Source organism: Rhineura floridana, chromosome 3, assembly GCF_030035675.1.
Source record: "Rhineura floridana isolate rRhiFlo1 chromosome 3, rRhiFlo1.hap2, whole genome shotgun sequence".
NCBI lineage: Eukaryota > Metazoa > Chordata > Lepidosauria > Squamata > Rhineuridae > Rhineura > Rhineura floridana.
Genome location: NC_084482.1, coordinates 53,367,835 through 53,389,506, shown reverse-complemented (window position 1 = coordinate 53,389,506; position 21,672 = coordinate 53,367,835). Strand labels below are relative to the sequence as shown.

General features: G+C 44.2%; 1 protein-coding gene across 6 annotated transcripts in view; it reads left to right on the top strand.

Annotated features, from left to right (window-relative positions):
- The window catches only part of RNF213 (ring finger protein 213), a 231,935-nt gene that overhangs the window by 70,477 nt on the left and 139,786 nt on the right, over positions 1-21,672 (top strand). For all 6 annotated transcript variants that reach the window (XR_009761276.1, XM_061615791.1, XM_061615789.1 and 3 more), the window contains exons 22-28: positions 11,391-11,608; positions 12,303-12,443; positions 13,020-13,181; positions 13,467-14,607; positions 15,759-15,952; positions 16,109-16,261; positions 17,739-21,335. Coding sequence is in view for 5 of the 6 variants with exons in the window: in XM_061615791.1 (XP_061471775.1) it covers positions 11,391-11,608; positions 12,303-12,443; positions 13,020-13,181; positions 13,467-14,607; positions 15,759-15,952; positions 16,109-16,261; positions 17,739-21,335 (5,606 nt within the window). In the remaining variant the exon portion in view is untranslated. The remainder of the gene's footprint in view (positions 1-11,390; positions 11,609-12,302; positions 12,444-13,019; positions 13,182-13,466; positions 14,608-15,758; positions 15,953-16,108; positions 16,262-17,738; positions 21,336-21,672) is intronic.

Genomic DNA, 21,672 nt, shown 5'->3' with positions numbered 1-21,672 from the left:
CTGCCTCCCGTCCCACTTTCTGGCGAGGCAAAGGGTAATGGAGGAAGCCATACAGCACCTTCAGGACATAGTAGCCATAGAACCAGTGCTGCCAGGCGAATGCTGTGCAGGTATCTACTCCATTCTGTTTGCAGTCCCCAAGAGAGATCTCTTGTGGAGGGCTATCCTAGATCTCAAGTTTGTGAACAGGTTTGTGAGATATCATCACTTCAAAATGGAATCCCTAGGCTCAATCATAGAGGCCATACAGGAGGGGGACTTCCTGGCATCCATCGATCTGAAGGAGGCGTATTTCCATGTTCCAATTTGCCCTGCCTACAGATGCTTCCTGAGGTTTGCTTTTGGCCAGCACCACTTCCAGTATCGGGCCCTACTGTTACGTCTCTTGTCAGTTCTGAGAGTGTTCACAAAGGTGATGGCCACTCTGGTTGCCCACCTTCGCCTCCAGGGTGTCCACATTTATCCTATCTGGATGACCTACTGGTCCAGGTAGAATCCTTGGATCAGGCCTTAATTCATATTCGTTGCACTCTGGACCCACAGGTTTTTAGTCACCCTCAAAAAAAGTCATTTGTCCTCTAACAAGTTCAGCACTTAGGAGCCATTCTAGATACAGCTCAAGCCATGGCCTTCCTATTGCTGGAGCAGATCTCAGTGATCCAGGACATGGCACGGCTCCTGATGCACTGCTTGGTGGCTGATGTTATGTTACTGGTGCAAGCAGTGGGCGTGTTCGTATCAACCATTCATATTATTCCTTGGGCTCGACATCATACTCTCTACTCCAATGGGTTTTATTGCTGTTTTAGTCAGACATTGCCAATTTCATGCACCTGGAGCTTTGTCTTTCCCCCTCACTGCGGTCTTCCTTCTGGTGGTGGTCTTCTATGTGGAATCTCCAGAAGGGGTCTCCAGTCTGAGAGCTGGTCAGGACTGTATGTATGTATGTATGTATGTATTTAATTAATTAATTATGCTTGTATACCGCCCCATAGCCAAAGCTCTCTGGGCGGTTTACAGTAACTGTAATTACAATGGGTACCAGTTTGATCAGATGGGGGCCCCACTGCAACTCCCATTTCACGCAAGGCACTCGGTCAGCGTTAGAGAGGGGTTGCAGCATAAACTAGCTGGAATTGAGGTGGTCCATCTGGCCCTTTTTCACTTCCGCCCAATGCTTCATCTGACATGTCCTGATCTGTACAGTCAACGCCTGCCTGAAATTGCACTTGAACCAGCAAGGGGGCACCAGGTCTCAGACTTGTAAGGTGGAGGCAACTCTTATATTCAATTGGGCCAAGACGCTTGCTGTCTCTGAGGGCAGAACATCTCAGCGGGGTTCTGAATGTGACTTCAGAGTGGCTCAGCAGGCAGCAAGTGATTCCGAGGCAGTGGAGGCTACATCTCGCAGTGTTTCTCCTTCTCCAATGATGCTTCAGTGCTCTGTCTGTGGCTCTGTTTGCCTTGAGCCACAACACTCAGCTTCCCTGGTTCTTCTCAAGATATCTAGATAGATCTAAAGGCCAAGTCCATAGACACTGTCCTGACCCCTTGGCTGGACAGCCACCTACATGCGTCTCTCTCTGTTCCCCTGCTGGGCAGAACACTGAGGAAGCTTCAGCATGAATGGGCTCAGTTGGTTCTGTCAGCTCCGTACTTTCCACACCACCCGTGGTTCTCAGATCTTCTCTCCGTATCAGTTGAAGATCCTTGGAGGTTGTCAATGAGGCCGAATCTTCTCTTGCACAGACCGATCTGGCATCCAGATCCTGACTGGCTGAGGCTGATGGCTTGGTGTTTGAGCAGACACAGTTGATTCTCACAGGTCTCTTGTGGGAGGTTCTTGATACCATTTTGGCCTCTAGACGTCTGTCAACTAATCAAATTTTCCAGAGCATGCGGTCTGCATTTTCCAGCTGGTTGTCCTCCTGTGGTCCCCAACCTTCTAAAGCCACTGTCCAACAGTTCTTATAGTTCCTTCACAAAGGTTTGAAGATGGATGAAGCCCAACACCTTGCATCGCCAAGCCTCTACTATTTCTTCAGTTTTATCTGTTAACTCATTGAGTATTCCGATGGGCTCTCATCCTCTGGTCAATTGCTTTCAAAAGGGAGCTGCTTGGCTCTCCCTGGCTGTGTGTCATCATTTTCCATCCTGGAGCTTTTAGAAGGTGCTGCAAGCACTGCAGCATCCCGCCATTTGAGCCTCTCAGAACTGTGTCAGAGAATTGTCCCCCTGGGGTCCCTTGCCCTCAGCACCCCAAGGGGGATTCCTTGCTTCTGAGAACAGTCCCAACTCCTTTGGGTCTCTGCTTCCCAGGCAAAAATCTCCCTCCTGCAGGAGTAATTTCACAGTAGTACTGCCACCACCCCTTCTGTTCCTGGTTTCTTTCTCTGAGGAAGGGCATCTCAGAGAGCTACATGAATTCTAACGGGATTAACCCTCATTAACCAACGGTAATCAGTAGCGTTCAGCAGTCAAAGACTAGATTTAGAATCACTAGTTTCTGTTGAAGTAAACAAATATTGCATGGTCACTTTAAGGGATATTTGGGAAATATCCCATGTACCTGTTTACCATTATGTAACTTCCTAATGGGTGGGGTTTAGTTACCTGACTTCCTCCTTCTTTGTCGTGGGGGATTTTTGAATATTCTCCATTGCTGATCTATCCACCATTGAGAGAGGCCGCATGGCACAGATGCTCTCTCTGAGAGCATCCATACCAAAGACTAAGATGGACTGAGACTGTTTTTCTTTCATCTAAGCTAGAACCTATGCTTCTGAACATATGAAGAATTTGTGAGTAATTGTTCTTTATCTTTTACCTAAGAAGATTGTGTCTGTTGTTATTTATATAGAGAAAGGTGGGCTAGTTTATATTCTCATTCTGCTGCTTGTATTTTTACAACTCTGCTAAGAAATAAGACCAACCAAATTAGTTCCTATTTCGGTGTGTATTTTTTATAACACTGAACAGTTTCAAGCCAATACCCACCATTTATAAAACGATAGTTTATTTAAAAGAATTAGAACAGTATATACAAAAGAGAGCAGCAGTTTTATTCCCTAAAGCTAATCACCCTCAGCCGGGCTACACGAGGTATATTGGCATAACAAAGGTGAAAGGTTCAGTACAGACAAAGAAAACAACCAAGAGCTTTCTAAGCTAAGATCCTATACTTACAGTAGAACAGCCTGGTTCCCAAACGGCTTTTCTCTGTCAAACTTTAGGCGAGTCGAGGTAGATGGAAATAGGGAACAAAGACTGAAGGAGCATCTTTCATTTTTATGGAGTTTATTGGTCAACAAGGAGGGGGGAGGCAAATAGCCATATTCCCTTCCTGCCGTGATCCACTCCTTTGAAGCCTTTGAAGATAAGGGGGCTAGACAGCCTCACCCAGGGGTCCTGATCTACAACACCCCCTCTTCCTGACTTTTGATCTCAGGAAGCCGATAAGGGATAACAGCTAAGGTTCAGTTGCATCTTCTTGCAAGGTTGCAAATTGTCTGGCACTGAGATGCGGATCTCCCCCAGTAGGGAGTCCTAGGGAACCACAGGCTCCCAGAATTCTCTCTGGTTGACCCATTTCAGCTTGACCAAAGTTAGCTATTCTTGCCGAGAGCTTTCTTTCAGGGTCCTTATTCTAGTGGCTGTCACTTCGGCTAGATGGGTGTCAGAGTTGGGAGCACTGTCATCGACGTGCCATCTCTGTATACTTCATAAGGACTCAGTTGTTTTATGTCCTGATCCATCCTTCTGACCCAAAGTAAGCTCTGTGTTTCACTGTAACCAGGATATTGTACTTCCATCCTTCTGTACTAATCCTGTTTATCCACTCAAAAAGGCCTGGTGTTCTCTGGATGTCCACAAGGTCTACCTTTACCATATGCAAAACATATGACTAACTGAATCCTTGTTTGTATTCTTTTACCCAAGAACCCTGGGGGGGAAGCGGCAAAATCCACTGTCTTCTTGGTTACATGCCTGCATTGCCCTGGCCTACAAGTCTCCCAAACTTCAGGTGCTTGCAGTATCACTGTGCATTCTACTAGGTCTACAGCCACCATGGCTGCATTAGCAACTAATCCACCTCTTATAGATATTTGCAGGGAGGCGGTATGGTCTATTCCACACTCATTCATCAGGCACTGTAAAATAAACCAGTATGCCTCTGCTGACGCTTATTTTGGGAGGTGTGTTCTGCCCCCAAGCTTTGGAACACCCTACCCCAAGAAGTTCGCTCTGCTCCCTCCCTGTTGGCTTTCCGGAGACTTCTGAAAACGATCTTGTTCCAGAGAGCCTTTGGGAGGGACTGAAGGTAGAGCCTGACACTGATTTTATGCCTTTTACGTTAAATTTTACCTTTGTAGTCCCTTTAGTACCAATTCCTATATATGTATATATATATGTGTGTGTGTGTGTGTGTGTGTGTGTGTATTGTATTTTATGTATTTTAATTGTATTTTATGTATTGTATTTTAATGTTTTTGTGATTTTACTGTTTACAATTTTATTATGTACATGGTTGATTTTATTTTTGTAAGCCACCCTGAGTGCCCTATTATAGGGTAGAAGAGTGGGATAGAAATATTTTAAATAAATAAAAAATAATAAATAAATCAACAGGTTGTTTCTCATGTTTAGGCAGCGAGTAGCCCATCTTTACTATGGCTACTTTGGTACATCCCATGTGATGGCATGCTGCCTGGAGAACACTGAAAGGTCTTTTTCCCAGGTATCATGCCATCATGGCCCTCCCTGATGGAGGCTGCCTGGGTGTATTATTTTGTATCATTTTTTCATAACTGTATTTAGGGGTAAGGCCTTTGTGTATGTGTTCTGGCTATTGCTGCTCCTTTGTTTGTGCAGTTGCCCTTTTCCTTGCTGTTCTGCCTGTTCTCTCATGGATGACAGAGGGTCTCCACGTGGGTACTATAGCTCCCCCTACAACTCGAAGACAAGAAATGCTTCAGGAAATGTTTTTTGCTCCTCCCTTCCTGCTGAGGCTCAGTTTTCTTTCCTGTCTCAGCTCGGAGCACACCCTTTCTGGCTGTCTTCCTTTCTGGCCTAGCTTTTCTCCTCCCTTTTTCCTATATTCCAGGTTTTTTCGGCCTATCTTCCAGCTATCTATTTTTCTACTTGTTTATATATATATATATATATTACTTACCTTTAGTTCTCTGTCCTTCTTGTTTCACTTTCATTTCTTCTGCCTTCCGCTCCCTGCAAGTGTGGATAAGACGGCATCTTACTCTTCGAAGAAGAAAAATATTCAAAAAAGGCAGGGCAGTGCTTAGCCTCAGCTGCAGTCTGCTCCCACCCGCCCCAGATTCCTGCCAATGTTCAGGGGCAGCTGCTTATTGGCGGAGACGACCCTCTTGAGGGAATCTCTTCTCAGATGGACTCCATCACTCCCCGCAAGCTTGCCAGAGTCAGTGAGTCCCCTCCACTTACCTCCTTACCACAGGGGCTTTTAGTGGAGCCGTTTTCGGCCGCTCGCGATGCGGTGCCTGCCATTTTGTCCGACAAACATGAGGCGGCCGCTATTTTGGATCGGCACTTGCCCGCCGCTTTTCAGGCCACTCCTGCTCTACAACAAAAAAGGGCACTTATTGAAGCAGATGCTTCTCATGGCTTGCCTTTACTCCTGCCTGAGAATAGTGCTGCGGTCCTCTCGGCGACATGGCCTCCATGCTCCCCAGAACCCCCCCGCCTCGTTCCTGTCGGGCCTAGGGAACTGGAGTGTCTTTCATCTGAAGATGAGGAGCAAAGGAGATAACGTTTCCCAGTGCATGCAGGTTACCCCCCCATCCCACCCTGGTTCTAATGCAATGCCTCAACAAATGCAGTTGTCCCTATCTGACCTGCTATCCCCTGCTGTATTGCAACAGCTTAAGGAAGCCATGATTGGGGAGCTTGTTACAGAATTAGCAAGTGGCAGGGCATCCAAAAGGCGTTCTCTGTCCATACGGGATAATGTAGACGTAACACCCCCAGCCTCCAAAAGATCCTCAACTGCACATCCACACCTTAATAGGGTACCTTCACCCTCCCCACATTCTGTTGCTAGAGGCCACAGCACTCAGCAAGGCCTCTCTTTAGATGAAGGCCAGTCTGATGACGACAGAGATCCTGATATTGAAGAAGGGGAATGGAGCGAAGGCTCAGATATGGATGACACTGAGTCTGCTAGATTATTTGTAGAGGCTCATTTGCCCCTCTTTTCCGTAAAGTAGTGGTAGCTCTGGACTTAAATGTGACCCAGAAACAACAGGAGCCCTTATCTAAGAGCTCTCTAGTGCTCCCCATCCCTAAGCCTTCCACTAGATGCATGCCTTTGTCCACCTCTTTTAAAAATATTATGAAGTTAGAATGGGACTTGCCTCTCCAATGCAGGAAAGGTACTAACTATGCCAATAAGTTCTATGTCCTAGATGCTGACGTTATGAACCAGCTTCGCATTCCAGCTGTGGACAGGCCCATTTCTGCTCTCCCATGCCCTCTTGCCGTGGGTTGGAGATGCTCAGTTAAAGGACCCCATTGAGCACAAATCTTACGCAGCTCTGAAGCGCTCTTACGAAGCTAATGCGCTCTCAATAAGAGCCTCTACTTCGGCTTCTGTATTTGCTAGAGCAGCGCTGTTATGGACTGAAGATCTGCTTGACAATGTTAACAGAGACCCAGCTAGACTCAGAAAGACTCTACTCAAGATATCTAGATCCCTGGCATTCATAGCAGACACCACTATGGACTCTGCCCAATTTTCCTGCACAGCAATGGCAGCAACAGTTGTAGCTAGAAGACATCTCTGGCTTAACCACTGGGATGTGGATGCAGCTTCATGTGCCAACCTAGCCTCTGTCCCCTTCTCAGGTACCAAGCTCTTCGGTGATGAGAAACTCAAAGAAGTCCTCGTAGAGACCAGAGATAAAAAGAAAGTGATGCCATCCCAAAAGTGAGAGGATAGGTGCACTTTTAAGCGTCCTGCCTCTTCCTCTTACCCTTTCCAGTCCTTTCATGGCTCCAGGCTCACCACCAGAGCACGTGACTTCAAAAGCGGGCGCTCCTACTGGACCAGGCAGAGATATCCACAGAAGTCTCAGACCCTTTCTTACAGGCCCTCCTCCAACCAAACTAGACAAGGACGTCAGAACCAACAATTGCTTCCGACTCACTGCCAACACCACAAGTAGGAGGTCGTCTAACTCACTTTGCTTCCCGTTGGCAACACATGACCCAGGACAAGTGGGTACTCACCATCGTCAAGGAGGGGTACCGGATAGAACTTACAGAGTACCTGCCCATCAGATTCCTTCCCTCACACTTAGCCACTTCCATCAAAAAGCACCAAGCAATATTAGGCGAGATTCATCACCTGTTGGATATCTCCGCCATAGAAGTACCATCAGGAGAGGTTTCCTCAGGTCTTTACTCCATCTTCTTCTTGGTCGGGAAAAAGGACAGATCCTGGCGCGGGGTACTTGACCTCAAATTCTTAAATCAATTTGTGACACAGAGAACCTTCAGGATGGAGACCCTTGCGTCCATCAGAGAAGCTCTTCTTCCACGGGACTTTCCGGCTTCAGTAGATTTAAAAGAGGCCTACCTGCACATCCCCATATTCCCATCTCACAGGCGATTACTCCACTTCTATTACAACAGCCGCCACTTTCAATACAGGGCCTTCCCTTTGGTCTGGCTTCGGCTCCACGACTATTCACCAAGGTCTTGGTGATGTTAGTAGCGGGTCTTCGGATGCAAGGATTGCACATATGCCCATATTTAGATGACCTCATCCGGTCCAATTCCTTCCATCAAGCCCAACAGGATGTCCACGTTTCACTAGACTTCTTGCAAGGTCACGGCTTTCTCATAAATTCCCCAAAGAGCCATCTATGCCCTTCTCAGCAGCTGCTCCACCTTGGGGCAACTATAGACATGGCTCAACAGCTCATTTCTCTGTTGCCACAGAGGGTCCAGAACATTGCCTCACTAGCAACTACTTTGTCCCAACTTCAATCCCCAGACGTGATGTTTCTTGTCAAACTACTGGGCGTGATGGCATCAGCAATAGGAATCACTCCCTGGGCGCGCCTGCACTTCCGCCCACTTCAAACTTTTTTACTTCAGTTCCAGTCAGACATTGCACTACGCAACCATCGTCATGTTCTCCTTCCATCGCCGGTCAAACACTCCCTCACCTGGTGGGCGGAAATACAGAACCTATTGAAAGGAGTCCCACTACAGGATCCTCCCCGAACAGTCATCACCACTGACGCCAGCCTCCACGGTTGGGTAGTGCACTGCCAGGGGCAATATGTTCAAGAACACTGGTCGACAGCAGAGGTGACCAAAAACATCAACTGGTTAGAGTTAAGGGCAGCACACCTAGCTCTTCGGCACTTCGCGCCAATCCTCATTCGCACTGACAACACGTTGACGCGTGCTTACCTGATCAAACAAAGAGGTACTCGCTCAAGGACTCTGAAGCTAGAGGCTACCTCAATGCTACTGTGGGCAGAAAGACACCTGTCCTCAATTTCAGCAGAGTACATCCAGGGTTGCCTGAACATAACGGCAGATTGGCTCAGCAGACAGCAGCTCTTCCCAGGCGAGTAGGCTCTGAATGTGGAAGTATTCCAGTCTCTCCAAGCGAAGTTTGGCAACTTCCAAGTAGACCTATTCGCTTCGGATGACAATCACCAGACAAAGAGATCCTTCTCCTGATTCAGGAGTCGCAGAGTAGAAGGACAAGATGCTCTGGCAGTAAGTTGGCCAAAAGGCCTCCTCTATGCCTTCCCACCGGCTCCGTTACTGTCCAGAGTACTGAAGAAAATCAGAACAGAAGCAGCTCATGTGGTCCTCGTGGCCCCCTATTGGCTGAAACACCCCTGGTTCTCGGACATAGTTCACCTGGCACAAGGCCCGCCGCTTATCTACCGGCACAACATGACGTGCTTCATCAGGGTCCTCTCCTACACCCGGACCCACAATGGCTCAAACTAACCACATGGAGATTGAGCACAATAGGCTGTTAGTGTTAGGATTCTCCTCTGAAGTGATGAATACCATCCTGTCAGCGAGACGCCCTTCCACCATTAAAAGCTATCAATCTACATGGAAAGCTTTCTCCTCCTGGTGCGCCACACAAGCAGTCTCTCCAGAGTCAGCAGTGGTTGCTCAAATTCTGCAATTCTTACAAGATGGTCTGAAAAAGGATATGCGGCCAAATACTTTAAAACGACAAACATCGGCTCTCTCGTCCATCCTGCTACCTACCAGCAATACTTCTCTGGCTGCACATCCTCTTCTCAAAAAGTTCCTGCGAGGAGCTGTTGCCTTAAGTCCTCCAGTACTGCATAGATTTCCATCATGGAGCCTGCATACCGTCCTCAGCGCTCTTCAGAAACCTCTCTTCGAGCCGCTTGCATCCGTTCCTCTCAGGGTCCTGTCCTTCAGATTGATATTCCTCGTAGCTGTCACCTCAGCTCACAGAGTATCTGAACTGCAAGCCCTCTCAATACAAAAACATCTGTGTACATTCCATAAAGATAAAGTGGTGCTACGAACTAACCCAGCCTTTGTTTCTAAAGTGAACTCACCATTCCATAGGCAGCAGGAAATAATCCTACCTTCCTTTTGTCCTAATCCCTCTCATCCCAGAGAAAAAGCGTGGCACTCCTTAGACGTTAGATGTGCTCTAAAAGTCTACCTTTCTAGAACTGAGTCCTTTTGTAAATGTGATTCCTTGTTTGTATCATTCCATCCGCCTACCTTAGGAAACAAGGTCTCACGAAATACCTTGGCGAGGTGGATTAGAGCGTGTATATCTCTATCATACGAAGCTCTGCACTGGCCTCCTCCATTGAACCTTACGGCTCATTCCACCAGATCAGCTGCTACTTTGGCGGCCTTCTCCACTAATGCCTCCATAGAAGAAATTTGTAGGGCAGCCACCTGGTCATCCCCGTCTACCTTTACTCAGCGTTACAAAATTGATCTTTATGCATCAGCGGAGGCTTCATTTGGTCACAGAGTTCTCCAACAGGTCCTGCCTCCATCTGACCCACCCTAGGTCATAGCTTTAGTACGTCCCACGTGGAGACCTCTGTCATCCATGAGAGAAAGTACAGTTTGTACTTACTGTAAATGTTGTTTCTTCATGGATGACAAGAGGTCTCCACGGCCCTCCCTAACCTGGCTGGCTATATGGAACAATATTATAAGGTGCCATGACTACGCACATGTCTGGGACTCTCCCAGACTGGTTAACTGTTTCCATGTTCTTACACCTATTGTGTTTTTTCAGTGTGTTATATATTCTATGATGAGCTGAGGCTGTTGGCAGAGCTTTACAGGAATGAAAACTGAGCCTCAGCGGGAGGAGCAAAAAACATTTCCTGAAGCATTTCCTGTCTTCGAGCTGTAGGGGGAGCTATAGTACCCACGTCATCCTTGAAGAAACACCGTTAATGGTAAGAACAAACTACCTTCTGTTTGTGACTGCTGTCTAGATGTCTCACTTCGGCCTTGCCTTGAATGAACTGGAGTGGGACTGGGGGAGGAGCAGCCCGGGTCTTGACTTGTGCATTCTTGCTTTCGGACACTAGGACGCACTATAACCCGCGTGATGTCATGATGCCTAGGAAAATCACCTTTCAGGTGAGACCAATGGTCCGATCTACATGTGTAATAAAATCAAGTTAAAAGCACATTTCTAAAAATGAAACAACCTGCAAAACAATTTTAAAAAGTATTTCTCTAAATGGAATCCAAAATAAGTAAGAAATTTTAATTAAAAAAATGACTACTTTTCTTTGGTTGCTACTTCTGGAGAAGACCTACTGTGTAGCTTAGGGGTGGTCAACATATTGCCCTCCAAATGTTATGGTATACAGCTCCTATCAACTTGAGCTATCCTGGCCAATGTTCAGGAATTATGGGAGTTGGGGTCCACAACTTCTGAAGGGCACCACATTGATTAACCTGGTGTAATTGACCTCTATAGTAGAAACCAACAGGTGAGTTAATGTGGCAGGATATTAGATAAATGTGAGACAGTGCTTCATAAAAATGCAGAGCAGCCACCCATGTGTTTTCATCACCCACTATTCTTTTGTACGATGAAAAAAATAGTTCTGACAACGCTGGTCTCCTGTTGCTTTATTTAGATCCCTTTATTTTGTTTTCTTCTTTGTGAATTACTCACTAGGGAATTGTCCACACAACATGAAGGAAGCAAGGGTGAGTAATAAAGGCATTGTGTCAATCACTCAGTCAAGATGGAACAAGCAGGTAGTTCTAGAAGAAAGATATGATGTACTCCAAGGAAGGAACATGTAGACTGTAAACTTCATGGTATCTTTCACTTTATTCATGTGCCTTAGATATAAATGAACTGAAGGTGTTTGTGGACTTGGCTTCTATCTCTGCGGGAGAGAATGACATGGATGTGGATCGTGTGGCTTGTTTCCATGATGCTGTGCTTGGCTTCTCGTCCCTGTTGTATGAGTTGAAGCGGGAAGCGGGGTTTGAGGAGTTCATGATGTGTTTGGAAAAACTGTGGAAAGCCCTGGAAAGTGACAACAACCTCCCTAAAAAACTGGTAATTCCTACAGTGGTACTTTAGTCCATCTGTATGTATCTGCTCTTATGAAGCTGTGTATTTGATAAAGATGCTGTGCTCAGTGTGAGTTTTACTATTGAGGTATCAAACATCAGGAAATTATTGGTGTCAATATTGAGATTTTGTAGGGATGGCATCTATCCTGTAGGTAGTTAAACCTAAAATCTAAAAACTTCAGAGTAGTGTGTGCTGTCTACATGAAGGGAATTGGGGTGGGTGTTCCATTCTACTCCCATAGAATAGGGGTAGAAACAACTGAGGCTTTTGCATCATATCAGTTCATGAGTTCATTTGTTTGTTACCTGAACTTCATGAAATAGCTCTGCTTGACCACACAGATTATAGTGGAATAGATTTTTTCAAATTAAAAAGAAGTGCTTGAGTGAGAATTATAATTTGTCAGAACATCACACCCCGTTGCCACCTGTAGATATGCTGTTGTTTAGCCTAGTGCAGCCTTTCTCAACTAGTGGGCCACAAGGTGTTGTTGGACCACAACTCCCATCAGCCTCAGCCAGCATTGCCAGTGGTCAGGAAAGATGGGAATTGTGGTCCAACAACATCTGGTGGCCCACTAGTTGGGAAAGGCTGGCCTAGTGTGTCAGTGTGGGATTTGATCTGGGAAAAAGGCATGGGACTAATCCAGATTACATTTCCCCCCTAAAACCTACAGTGTGATTCTGCAAGATACTTGGAATGGCTAAAAACGATAAAAGAGAGCCATGGTTCTGTGGAACTGTCATCTATATCACTGGCAACTACAATCAACAGCAAAGGGATCTACCGAATTAGGGCACCTGCAGAAGGCCAGAAGGTGAGACTGTGCTTGACATACGCTGTCCCAGTTTTTGTAACTTTTCTGCTCATCTTTAAGTAGCTGTTTTCTTTTCTGTATGCCACACTGAACATCCTGCTATAAAGTAAAGGCGTTATAAAGTACAGGACACATGGAAACCCTGCCCCCTTCAATATTCCAAACTATATTAATGATGTAAGCCTTTTTGCAGTACATCTCTTGCTAAAATTGTTTCTCTGTCAGTTCCTGGTATCCCTCTGTAGTAATACTAAAACAGTATTTCTAATATGGACAATTTTTATTTGTAAAGGTTAGCATTAAGCAGACCAGTGATTTTCTTCCATACTGTTCACATGACGGTGAACTTGAGAATTGAGTATCCCATGGCTGTCTTTTGTCGGTAGTGTTTGCCACAACATTTTGCTGGTACCTTTGCAAAGCAGTTGTTTCTCCCTCCTAATTTGGCACAATCCTCTCTCAGCACTTTGAACAGACCTGTTTGAGCTACTGACAATTGCTATCTCTAGGCATGGTAGAGGGGAAAACTTACACAGCTGCATAAGTAATTAAAACAAAAGTCAAATTTATTTGTAGGTTTCTCTGGACGCTGTCTTGTGTCTGACCATCCCAGAAAGCCATGGTGACCAAGAAGAGGTACGGAATTACTCGCTGGAAGAGCTCAGAGAACTGATGAACAAGCTGATGCTGATGTCAGGAAAGGTAGAACAAAGTGCAGAAGTGGAAAAGTTTTCTGAGGTCAGTTTTCAGTTGTACTTCTCTGCTTATATTTTAAAATTCTTACTGCCGTGTTGAGGGGTATATGATGGAGAGAAGAGAATGATGAGGTTCCTCTTCCGGCTGCGTTGCATTCTACACCATATATTGAGATTAAAAGGAGATAGTGATTTCAGAGATCTAAAATACAATTTGAAGCTGTTAAAAGATTTCTGTTTATTATTGATTTGACTGGGTAATACATGCTTGTCATTGCACTATTCAGATTCACTGTGCAATCACCTGCTGTGTTTCTTTTGCACCTAGGTATTTTCTAGTGTCCAGAGGCTTGCATTGGCCTTCATAGACCTTTATTCTGCTGGAAACATGCTCTTCCGATCTTGGCTCGCTGAAGTATATTGCTCACCCGAAAATGAGTTCTGTCTTAGCATGGACTTCAATTTGAATCTTGGCTGTGCCTTTTTTGGAAATGGAGACATCACAGAAGTTCTGCCAGCCATTTGCCGAAAGATGGAAAGTTTTCTGGAGAAGTGGAACCAGTTCATGTCTGAGAAGAGATCCCAGTACTTTTATTTGAATTATTACACGGCTGAGCAGCTTGTATACTTGTGCAGGGAGCTTGGCTCAAAGTGCCCCAGTGAGGCTGCCTTAATGATGCTGTCATTTATAAAGCACAATTGCAGCAACCAAGATGTTCAGGAGGTCTCCAACCGAGTGCTATCTAAAAAGCCAAAGAGGAATTTTGCTGATCCGTTTAGGCTGGTGGCAAGGGAGAGAGAGTTGACCACACAGCTGGAGCATATCTGGGAGTCGTACATGGGCAGCATGGGCTTATTCCTTCCAGGCTACTTGGACATTGAAACCCTTGGAATTTGCTTGGGCACCCTGGCAGAGCTGGAGAAGAGGAGTGTTATGCGAATACTGCCCCAAGGTCTTCATCCTGGCAGGCCCAACCTCATTCTCTGTCCTCGCTCTGAAGTGTTAGCTTCAGCACTGGCCATCTACATGAACAGTCCAGGGGAGATGCTACCTTCTTACGATGAGGTTCTGTTGTGTACACCACAAACTAGCTATGAGGAAGTGGCACTGTTTTTGAAGCGGTGCCTCACTCCAGGCTGTAAAGAGAAGAAGATTTACACTTTGCTGTTTGCAGATGAGTTGAGCTATGATGTTGGCTACAGGTCTGAGGCACTCTTCCAGAGCCTTCACTTAAAGCATCAGGATGATTATAGCCTAGTGATTCTCTGCAACTGTGAGAGAGAGCACTGTTACGTTCCCTCTGTCTTCAGTCAGTTCAAAGTTCACATGATCCCTCAACAGCCCCTGAAGGGCATTCAGTGCTACCTTGGGAATCATTACAAAGCTGCACAGCATACAAGTTCCTCAGCTTCTGTCTTCAAGGACCAAATGTGTGTTGGTATTGTATCTTCCAAAAGAGCCGGAGTAGGTGAGCAAACTAAGTTCAAAGAGTTTTCCATCTAAGTTTCAGAATACTTAGACTAAAATTTGCTGGTTGAGAGTTTAATACAGTGTACAGTGATCTGTAGGTCTCTGACTTACAGCTAGTTAGATGATACCCACTCAGAGATTACGCTTGTATTTTATTTCAAATGCTCTCCTTTCATCCCATGCAATATAAAAATTTACTTCAATTAGAGGGTTGTAGTAATGATATACTTATAATGCATGGAATAGTTGCCTAACAGCTGTGTGACTAATGTTTCCAACATATTTCTTCCAGAATACATGAACTGGATTAGGAGAGAGATGGATGGGTCTAGTTCAGTTGTCATATCTCTTTTTCTTTGTCCATTCCACCTGGGAAAGTTCAACACTTTCTTTATATTCCCTTGGTTGAATCTAATCCAAGTTCTAGAATGGTTGCTGGGATGCTTTGTTGCAGAAGACATTCTGGCTGTTTCCTGACTCTGAGCCCCATTTTCAGTGCATACTTAAGAAGCTTTAATATTTTGAGGAAAATCGAAGAGGTTTTTCTTTAGACCATAAGGAACCTGCAAGAGGGAGAAACCATAAGGCTATTCACTAGCATTGATTGCCTTCAGTGCAGTGCTACATAGCCCAGAAGAATCTCTAATCAGAGGTCTCATTACAACACTCCTGAAAAAAAGATAAGGGCATTGGGGCCCCTCTCTTTCCGTAGCTTTAATATATTACAAGAGCACCTTGGTTTCATTTCTGCTGGTTTTCAGTTGTCTAGTGTTTCTTTCCCTTTCTGTGCTGCTCTTTGAGTGCATGACTGCAAAGATTAGCACAGAAATAATGAGGGACTTCTGCTTGATTTCTATCTAAAAGAAGATTTACTTGAACAGTATTTCATCTTGCTGGTTTGTTTGTTTGTCCCAAGCTTGGACAAATAGTTAGTTCCTCTTTAACAGAAGTGCTTCCATGACAAAATCCAGAAATCCTATTGCAGATGGCATTAGCTGTGACTGGTAGATTCAGGAAAAAACAGCTGGTACAGACCTAGCTGAAGTCCGCATTCAAGTGTAAATTTGACATTTCTTTCCCCCACCTAAATTATTCCTACTTGTTGCTAATGAAGCCCAGACCTTAAAATGTGTTTTTTACTATTAACAGGAAAATCTCTCTACATAAAGAGACTGCAAGAGAAAATGGAAGCAAAACTGCATGGCTGTGAAGTGCCATTAAAAACCATTAGGTTGATAGACCCCCATGTGGATGAAGGCAAAGTGCTAAAGTCTCTCCTCCCATTCCTGGACCATCAGTACCAGACACAGCCTGTGATATTTCACTTTGATATCACTTCTTCAGTGAGTATACTGCAGTTTTGACAGAAGTTTTTCTCCTTACCCCACTCTTCACTCTCAGAAAATTATGTTCGTTGACATTTTCATAAATGGTAGACTAATGAGGAGGAGGGGTATTTTTCCTTTTTTTTAATCCATCAAAGTTCTGTATTTTCCTAGGTCCAGCTTGGAATTCCAGAATTTTTGTTCAAGCTGTTAGTTTTACAGTACTTGGCAGATAAAGATGGGAAACTCTGGCTGCGGAAACAGTGTCATTTGTATGTTGTAGAAATTCTTCAAGCATCTCCATCACCAAAAAAACAAACAAGATCTGTAAGTACTTATGGTTATCTAACTTGCACATTCATAATTGCTAGTACACCACTCTCAAACCCTATTGCAAAATCCCCATTTTTAAAATGAATTTAAATTGTAACATAATTGTTCCTAGAATATTTTGATATTAAAATTGTATAGTGTGCTAAAACACATGCTTTTCTCCCCAATCCAGGAAAATTCGAACATTTTTAAAATGTTTGCAATTTTCAGTGATAAAAACCATAATGATCTCAAACAGGAGGCTGTCTGATGCCTAGAAATAATGTTTTTTGCCGCTGATTACTAATTTGTTAATTGTATTTGTAAGAAAAGATACTAGGTAAATGTGTTTTTAATTTCTAAACTGTAAAAGCATGAGTCTTTGACTTCATCAAACTAAAATATATGCTGTATCAGAGGTTAATATAGGTGCTTTTTCAGACATTGAAGGGACTCAGAAAACTTAAATAGGCAAATTAACTTAATAAGCAAATGCTACCTTTCATTGTTGAAAAGTAAAGCCATTGTCTAACACGTTCCTTTTCACACTCTATTACGTTAAAATTCTAGAACCAAAAATAGCTTCAAGATGTAAATGTGTGCCCTTAACTTTCACTCCCACCAATTAACATTTAACCATCATGGTTAAGCAACTGATCCTTTAATTGACTGCAGTTCTGTGTAAGTTCGCCTCTGGAAAAGTTGGGAACAGTACCCAAGATTTTGTCAAGCTCCAATGTGACCACAAAACAATTTGGCAGTACCCCCTTCCCTCTCAGCCCCTCCCCCAAATCCTGAATATAGTTGTGGTTGGGGGCAGGGAGCATTCCTTAACTCCTTCTCAGAGCCTGGAGACCGTGGCTGGTTCAGATAACAAGGCAAGGGCAGGACTGGATAAGGATAAGCAATGGCCTCAGTGACAGATGGAGCCCTGATTGAGGCCATGGCAAATGCAGCAGTTGTAGCAAGAGATGGGGTCAGGCTAGCTTCCATCTTGGGGAAAAGAATGTGAGCAGGCTTGAGTTAAAGGTCTGGACGTTTGTATCTCTCCCCTTGTCTGATAAATGTGATTGGCTTTTAGTCAGTCATTTTGCAAATGTAACTTTACTTACGCCTTTCTATTCAGACATTAGAGCAGACATAGCACATGGTAAAGAGGTGTTTTTTTAACTGAATATCATTTTTTTCACGCAATTTTAACACCTTTTAGATGTTTGTAGCAAGGAATTGGGTAAGAATATTTACAGGAGTTGGATTTGAAAGTATGTCTGATATACCTGAAATGAATAGATGAGCAGCAAAGAGCTAATTCTGTTCATGCTAGTTATTTAAATCTGCAGTATTGAATTGTCAGTTTTGCCACCAATACAAAATTTAAGTCCTGTAGAGAAATGATCAAAGCCTGTGAGAAAGGGATAAATAAATTGCACGAGTGAGCAAGTTCTGTGATCTTTGGATAACTTCCTCCCTTCTCCCTCTTTTTTCCCCCAAGACCATTCCAGGATTGAAGTACAACTTCATTGATGTGTTCCCCAAAATAACCTGCAGAACTCCCAAGGAAGTATTGGAAATGGACACACAGAGGAATCTGTTTTATGGTTCTGCAGACCCAGGAATAGATCAGGAAGTGTTCTGTAGTGAAGCCTTTCAGAGACCATTCCAGTACTTGAGAAGATCCAGCAGAGGTGACAACCTTGACACATTCCAGTACGAAAAAGACTCAGTCGAAGGGACACCAGCAGAATGCCTCCAGCTGCTTCTGATACATTGTGGAGTGATAGATCCTTCTTGGTCAGAACTGAGGAACTTTGCTTGGTTTCTGAACCTTCAGCTAAGAAATTGTGAAACATCCGTGTTCTGTAACGCTGCTTTTATACATGACGCTTTGCAGGGCTTCAAAAATTTTGTGGTAACATTTATGATTTTAATGGCAAAGGATTTTGCAACACCTTCTCTTAACATTTCTGATGAGAGCCCCGGGATGCAATTTGTTGACATGGAAGGGGTCACAGAAGAAGATCTTGCTCCATTTCGTATTCGGAAGAAGTGGGAGTCCGAACCACACCCATATATATTCTTCAATGAGGACTCTGTATCAATGACCTTCATTGGCTTTCATCTTCAGCCCAATGCAAATGGTGGTATTGATGCCATCAATCCCTTAAATGGGACTGTCATCAAGAGAAGTGTTATGACAACTCAGTTGTACCAGGGATTATGCCTTCAGAGAGTTCCATTCAATATTAATTTTGATTCACTGCCGAGACATGAGAAAATTGAGAAACTTTGCATGGTTTTAGGAATACAGTGGGCAATTGATCCTGATGAAACATATGAGCTCACAACAGACAATATATTAAAGATCCTTGCCATTGAAATGCGATTCAGATGTGGGATCCCTGTTGTCCTCATGGGAGAAACTGGCTGTGGAAAAACTAGGCTTATAAAATTCCTGTGTGAACTGCGTAGGAGTGGTGCCAGTGCTGATAACATGAAGCTTGTCAAAGTCCATGGAGGCACCACAGCAGAAGCAATCCATGCCAAAGTCAGGGAAGCAGAAAACATTGCTGTTTACAATAAGCAACATTACCAATTTGACACCATTTTATTTTTTGATGAGGCCAACACCACTGAAGCTATCAGCAGCATCAAGGAAGTCCTGTGTGATCGCACAGTCGAAGGGCAGCCTTTGGTCCACAACTCAGGGTTGGAAATCATAGCTGCATGCAATCCTTATCGCAAGCATACAGAGAGAATGATTCAGCGCTTGGAATTGGCTGGCTTAGGCTATCGTGTCAAAGCAGAGGCGACGAAGGATAGGCTTGGCTCCGTTCCTCTTAGGCAGCTTGTATACCGTGTCCATGCACTCCCTCCTAGCATGATCCCTCTAGTGTGGGATTTTGGGCAGTTGAACAACATTACTGAAAAATTATATATACAGCAGATTGTACAAAGACTTACTAGGTCAATACAAATGTCTGTTGTTGAAATCCAGACAATAACAGATGTGCTTTTTGAGTCTCAGACGTATATGAGGCAAAGGAATGACGAGTGCAGCTTTATCAGCCTGAGAGATGTGGAACGCTGCGTGGAAATCTTCAAGTGGTTCCACAGCCACAGTGAACAACTAATGAGACATCTGGAGAAACATGTTGCAGAGAGGAAGGCCACTAAGGGTTTTGTCCAGAGAGACAAAGTCATTTGGTCTTTGGTTCTTTCAGTGGGCGTTTGCTATCATGCCTCCTTGGAACGGAAAGGGGCATACCGAAGAGTCATCAGCAAAATCCTTCCAAAGCCATATCATGATGAAAAGGGAATTCTTGAAGAGATTGGCTTAGTTCAGGATCTTTTCTTGAGTGGTGCTCCTTTGAGGGAAACGATAGCAAGGAACTTGGCACTGAAGGAAAATGTCTTTATGATGGTTATCTGCATTGAACTTAAAATCCCTTTGTTTCTTATTGGAAAGCCTGGCAGCTCCAAATCTCTTGCCAAAACTATTGTGGCTGATGCCATGCAAGGCCAAGCAGCCTATTCTGAGCTTTATAAGGAACTGAAGCAAATCCATTTGGTGTCCTTTCAGTGTAGCCCACACTCTACCCCTGAGGGAATCATAAACACTTTCAAGCATTGTGCTCGCTTCCAGGAAGGAAAGAACCTGAAAGAGTATGTCTCTGTAGTAGTGTTAGATGAAATTGGCTTGGCTGAAGACTCCTCCCAAATGCCTCTAAAGACCCTTCACCCACTCTTGGAAGATGGATGTGTTGATGATGATCCACTCCCTCATAAAAAAGTTGGCTTCATTGGGATATCTAACTGGGCTCTGGATCCAGCTAAGATGAATCGAGGCATCTTTGTGTCCCGCGGAGACCCAAACAAGAAGGAACTCATAGAAAGCGCAAAGGGCATTTGCTCCTCAGAACGTGTCATCCTGCAGAAAGTTGAGCGTTTCTTTCCCATATTTGCGGATGCGTACGAAGAGATTTGCAAGTCCCAAGGAAAGGAGTTCTTTGGGTTGCGTGACTATTACAGCCTCATAAAAATGGCATTTGCCTTGACAAAAAAATTGAAGAGAGAGCCAGCTCCCCGTGACATAGCAGAGGTGATTCTCCGCAATTTCAGTGGAAAAGAAAGTGTTGAAGCCTTGGACATTTTTATGTCTAAGGTACCAGAGAAAGGAGAAGTCGTCTGTGAGGATATTAGTACAATTGATCTAGTCAAGCAAAACATTTACAGTGACTATCAGGATGGTGAATGCCGCTACCTGCTGGTGTTAACAGAAAATTATGCAGCCCTTCAGATCCTCCAGCAAGCTTTTTTCAAAGGTACACAGCAGCCAGAAATTATTTTTGGTTCCAGCTTTCCCAAAGACCAGGAATACACCCAGATCTGCAGAAACATCAACCGAGTAAAGATCTGCATGGAGACTGGGCAGATGGTTATTCTTCTCAACCTGCAGAATCTGTATGAAAGCCTTTATGATGCCCTGAACCAGTATTACGTTCAACTTGCTGGCCAAAAATATGTTGACTTGGGCTTAGGGACCCATCGAGTGAAATGCAGAGTGCATCCCAAGTTCCGTTTGATTGTCATTGAGGAGAAGGAGGTGGTATACAAACACTTCCCCATCCCTTTGATCAACAGGCTTGAGAAACACTACCTGGATATCAATACTGTGCTGGAGAAGTGGCAAAGGGACATTGTAGAAGAATTGAAGAAATGGGTGAAAAACTTCACAGCAGTTGAAACGGAAAAACATTTTATGGGACAGCAGAAGTATACTCCTTCCGATGTTTTTGTTGGCTACCATTCTGACACCTGTGCCTCAGTTGTCCTGCAGGTGACAGAAAAGCTGAAAACTGATGTTTCTCCTCGGGAACTAATGCGAAAAGTACAAGAAGAGGCCAAGTTGATACTGTTAAACTGTGCAACGCCAGATTCTGTAGTCCGTCTTGCTGATTCACAGCTGGGTTCCTTTCTGGCAGGTGACTTGGCTAGGATATATTTTCAGCGACAACAGCACACGTCTCTTGCGGATTTCCTTCGTGCTTGCCTTTGCACAGAGTCGAGGGGTTGTACAATCTTTACTGAGGTTAGTATTTCTAATTTGTTCTTTTATACAAATTAAAATTCTATACTCCTTGAGGGCAGCATGGGAGCATATGCATGGAAAACATTTTTCTGTAATGGTGTTCTAAAATGAAGTAGTAATTTCAGTGATCCCTTTAGATCGGGGTGACTAATCTATTTGTCTCCAGATGATGCTGAACTATCATCATCCAGGACTATTGTCCATGCTTGCAGGAACTGATACGAATTTTGGCTCTCCAGATTTTGCTGAATTACAAGTTAGCCACTTCTACTTTACATCAGCAGTGAAAAATTATTCTCCTTGGTATTATTCTATTCACTATTGTTAGAAAGTGTTA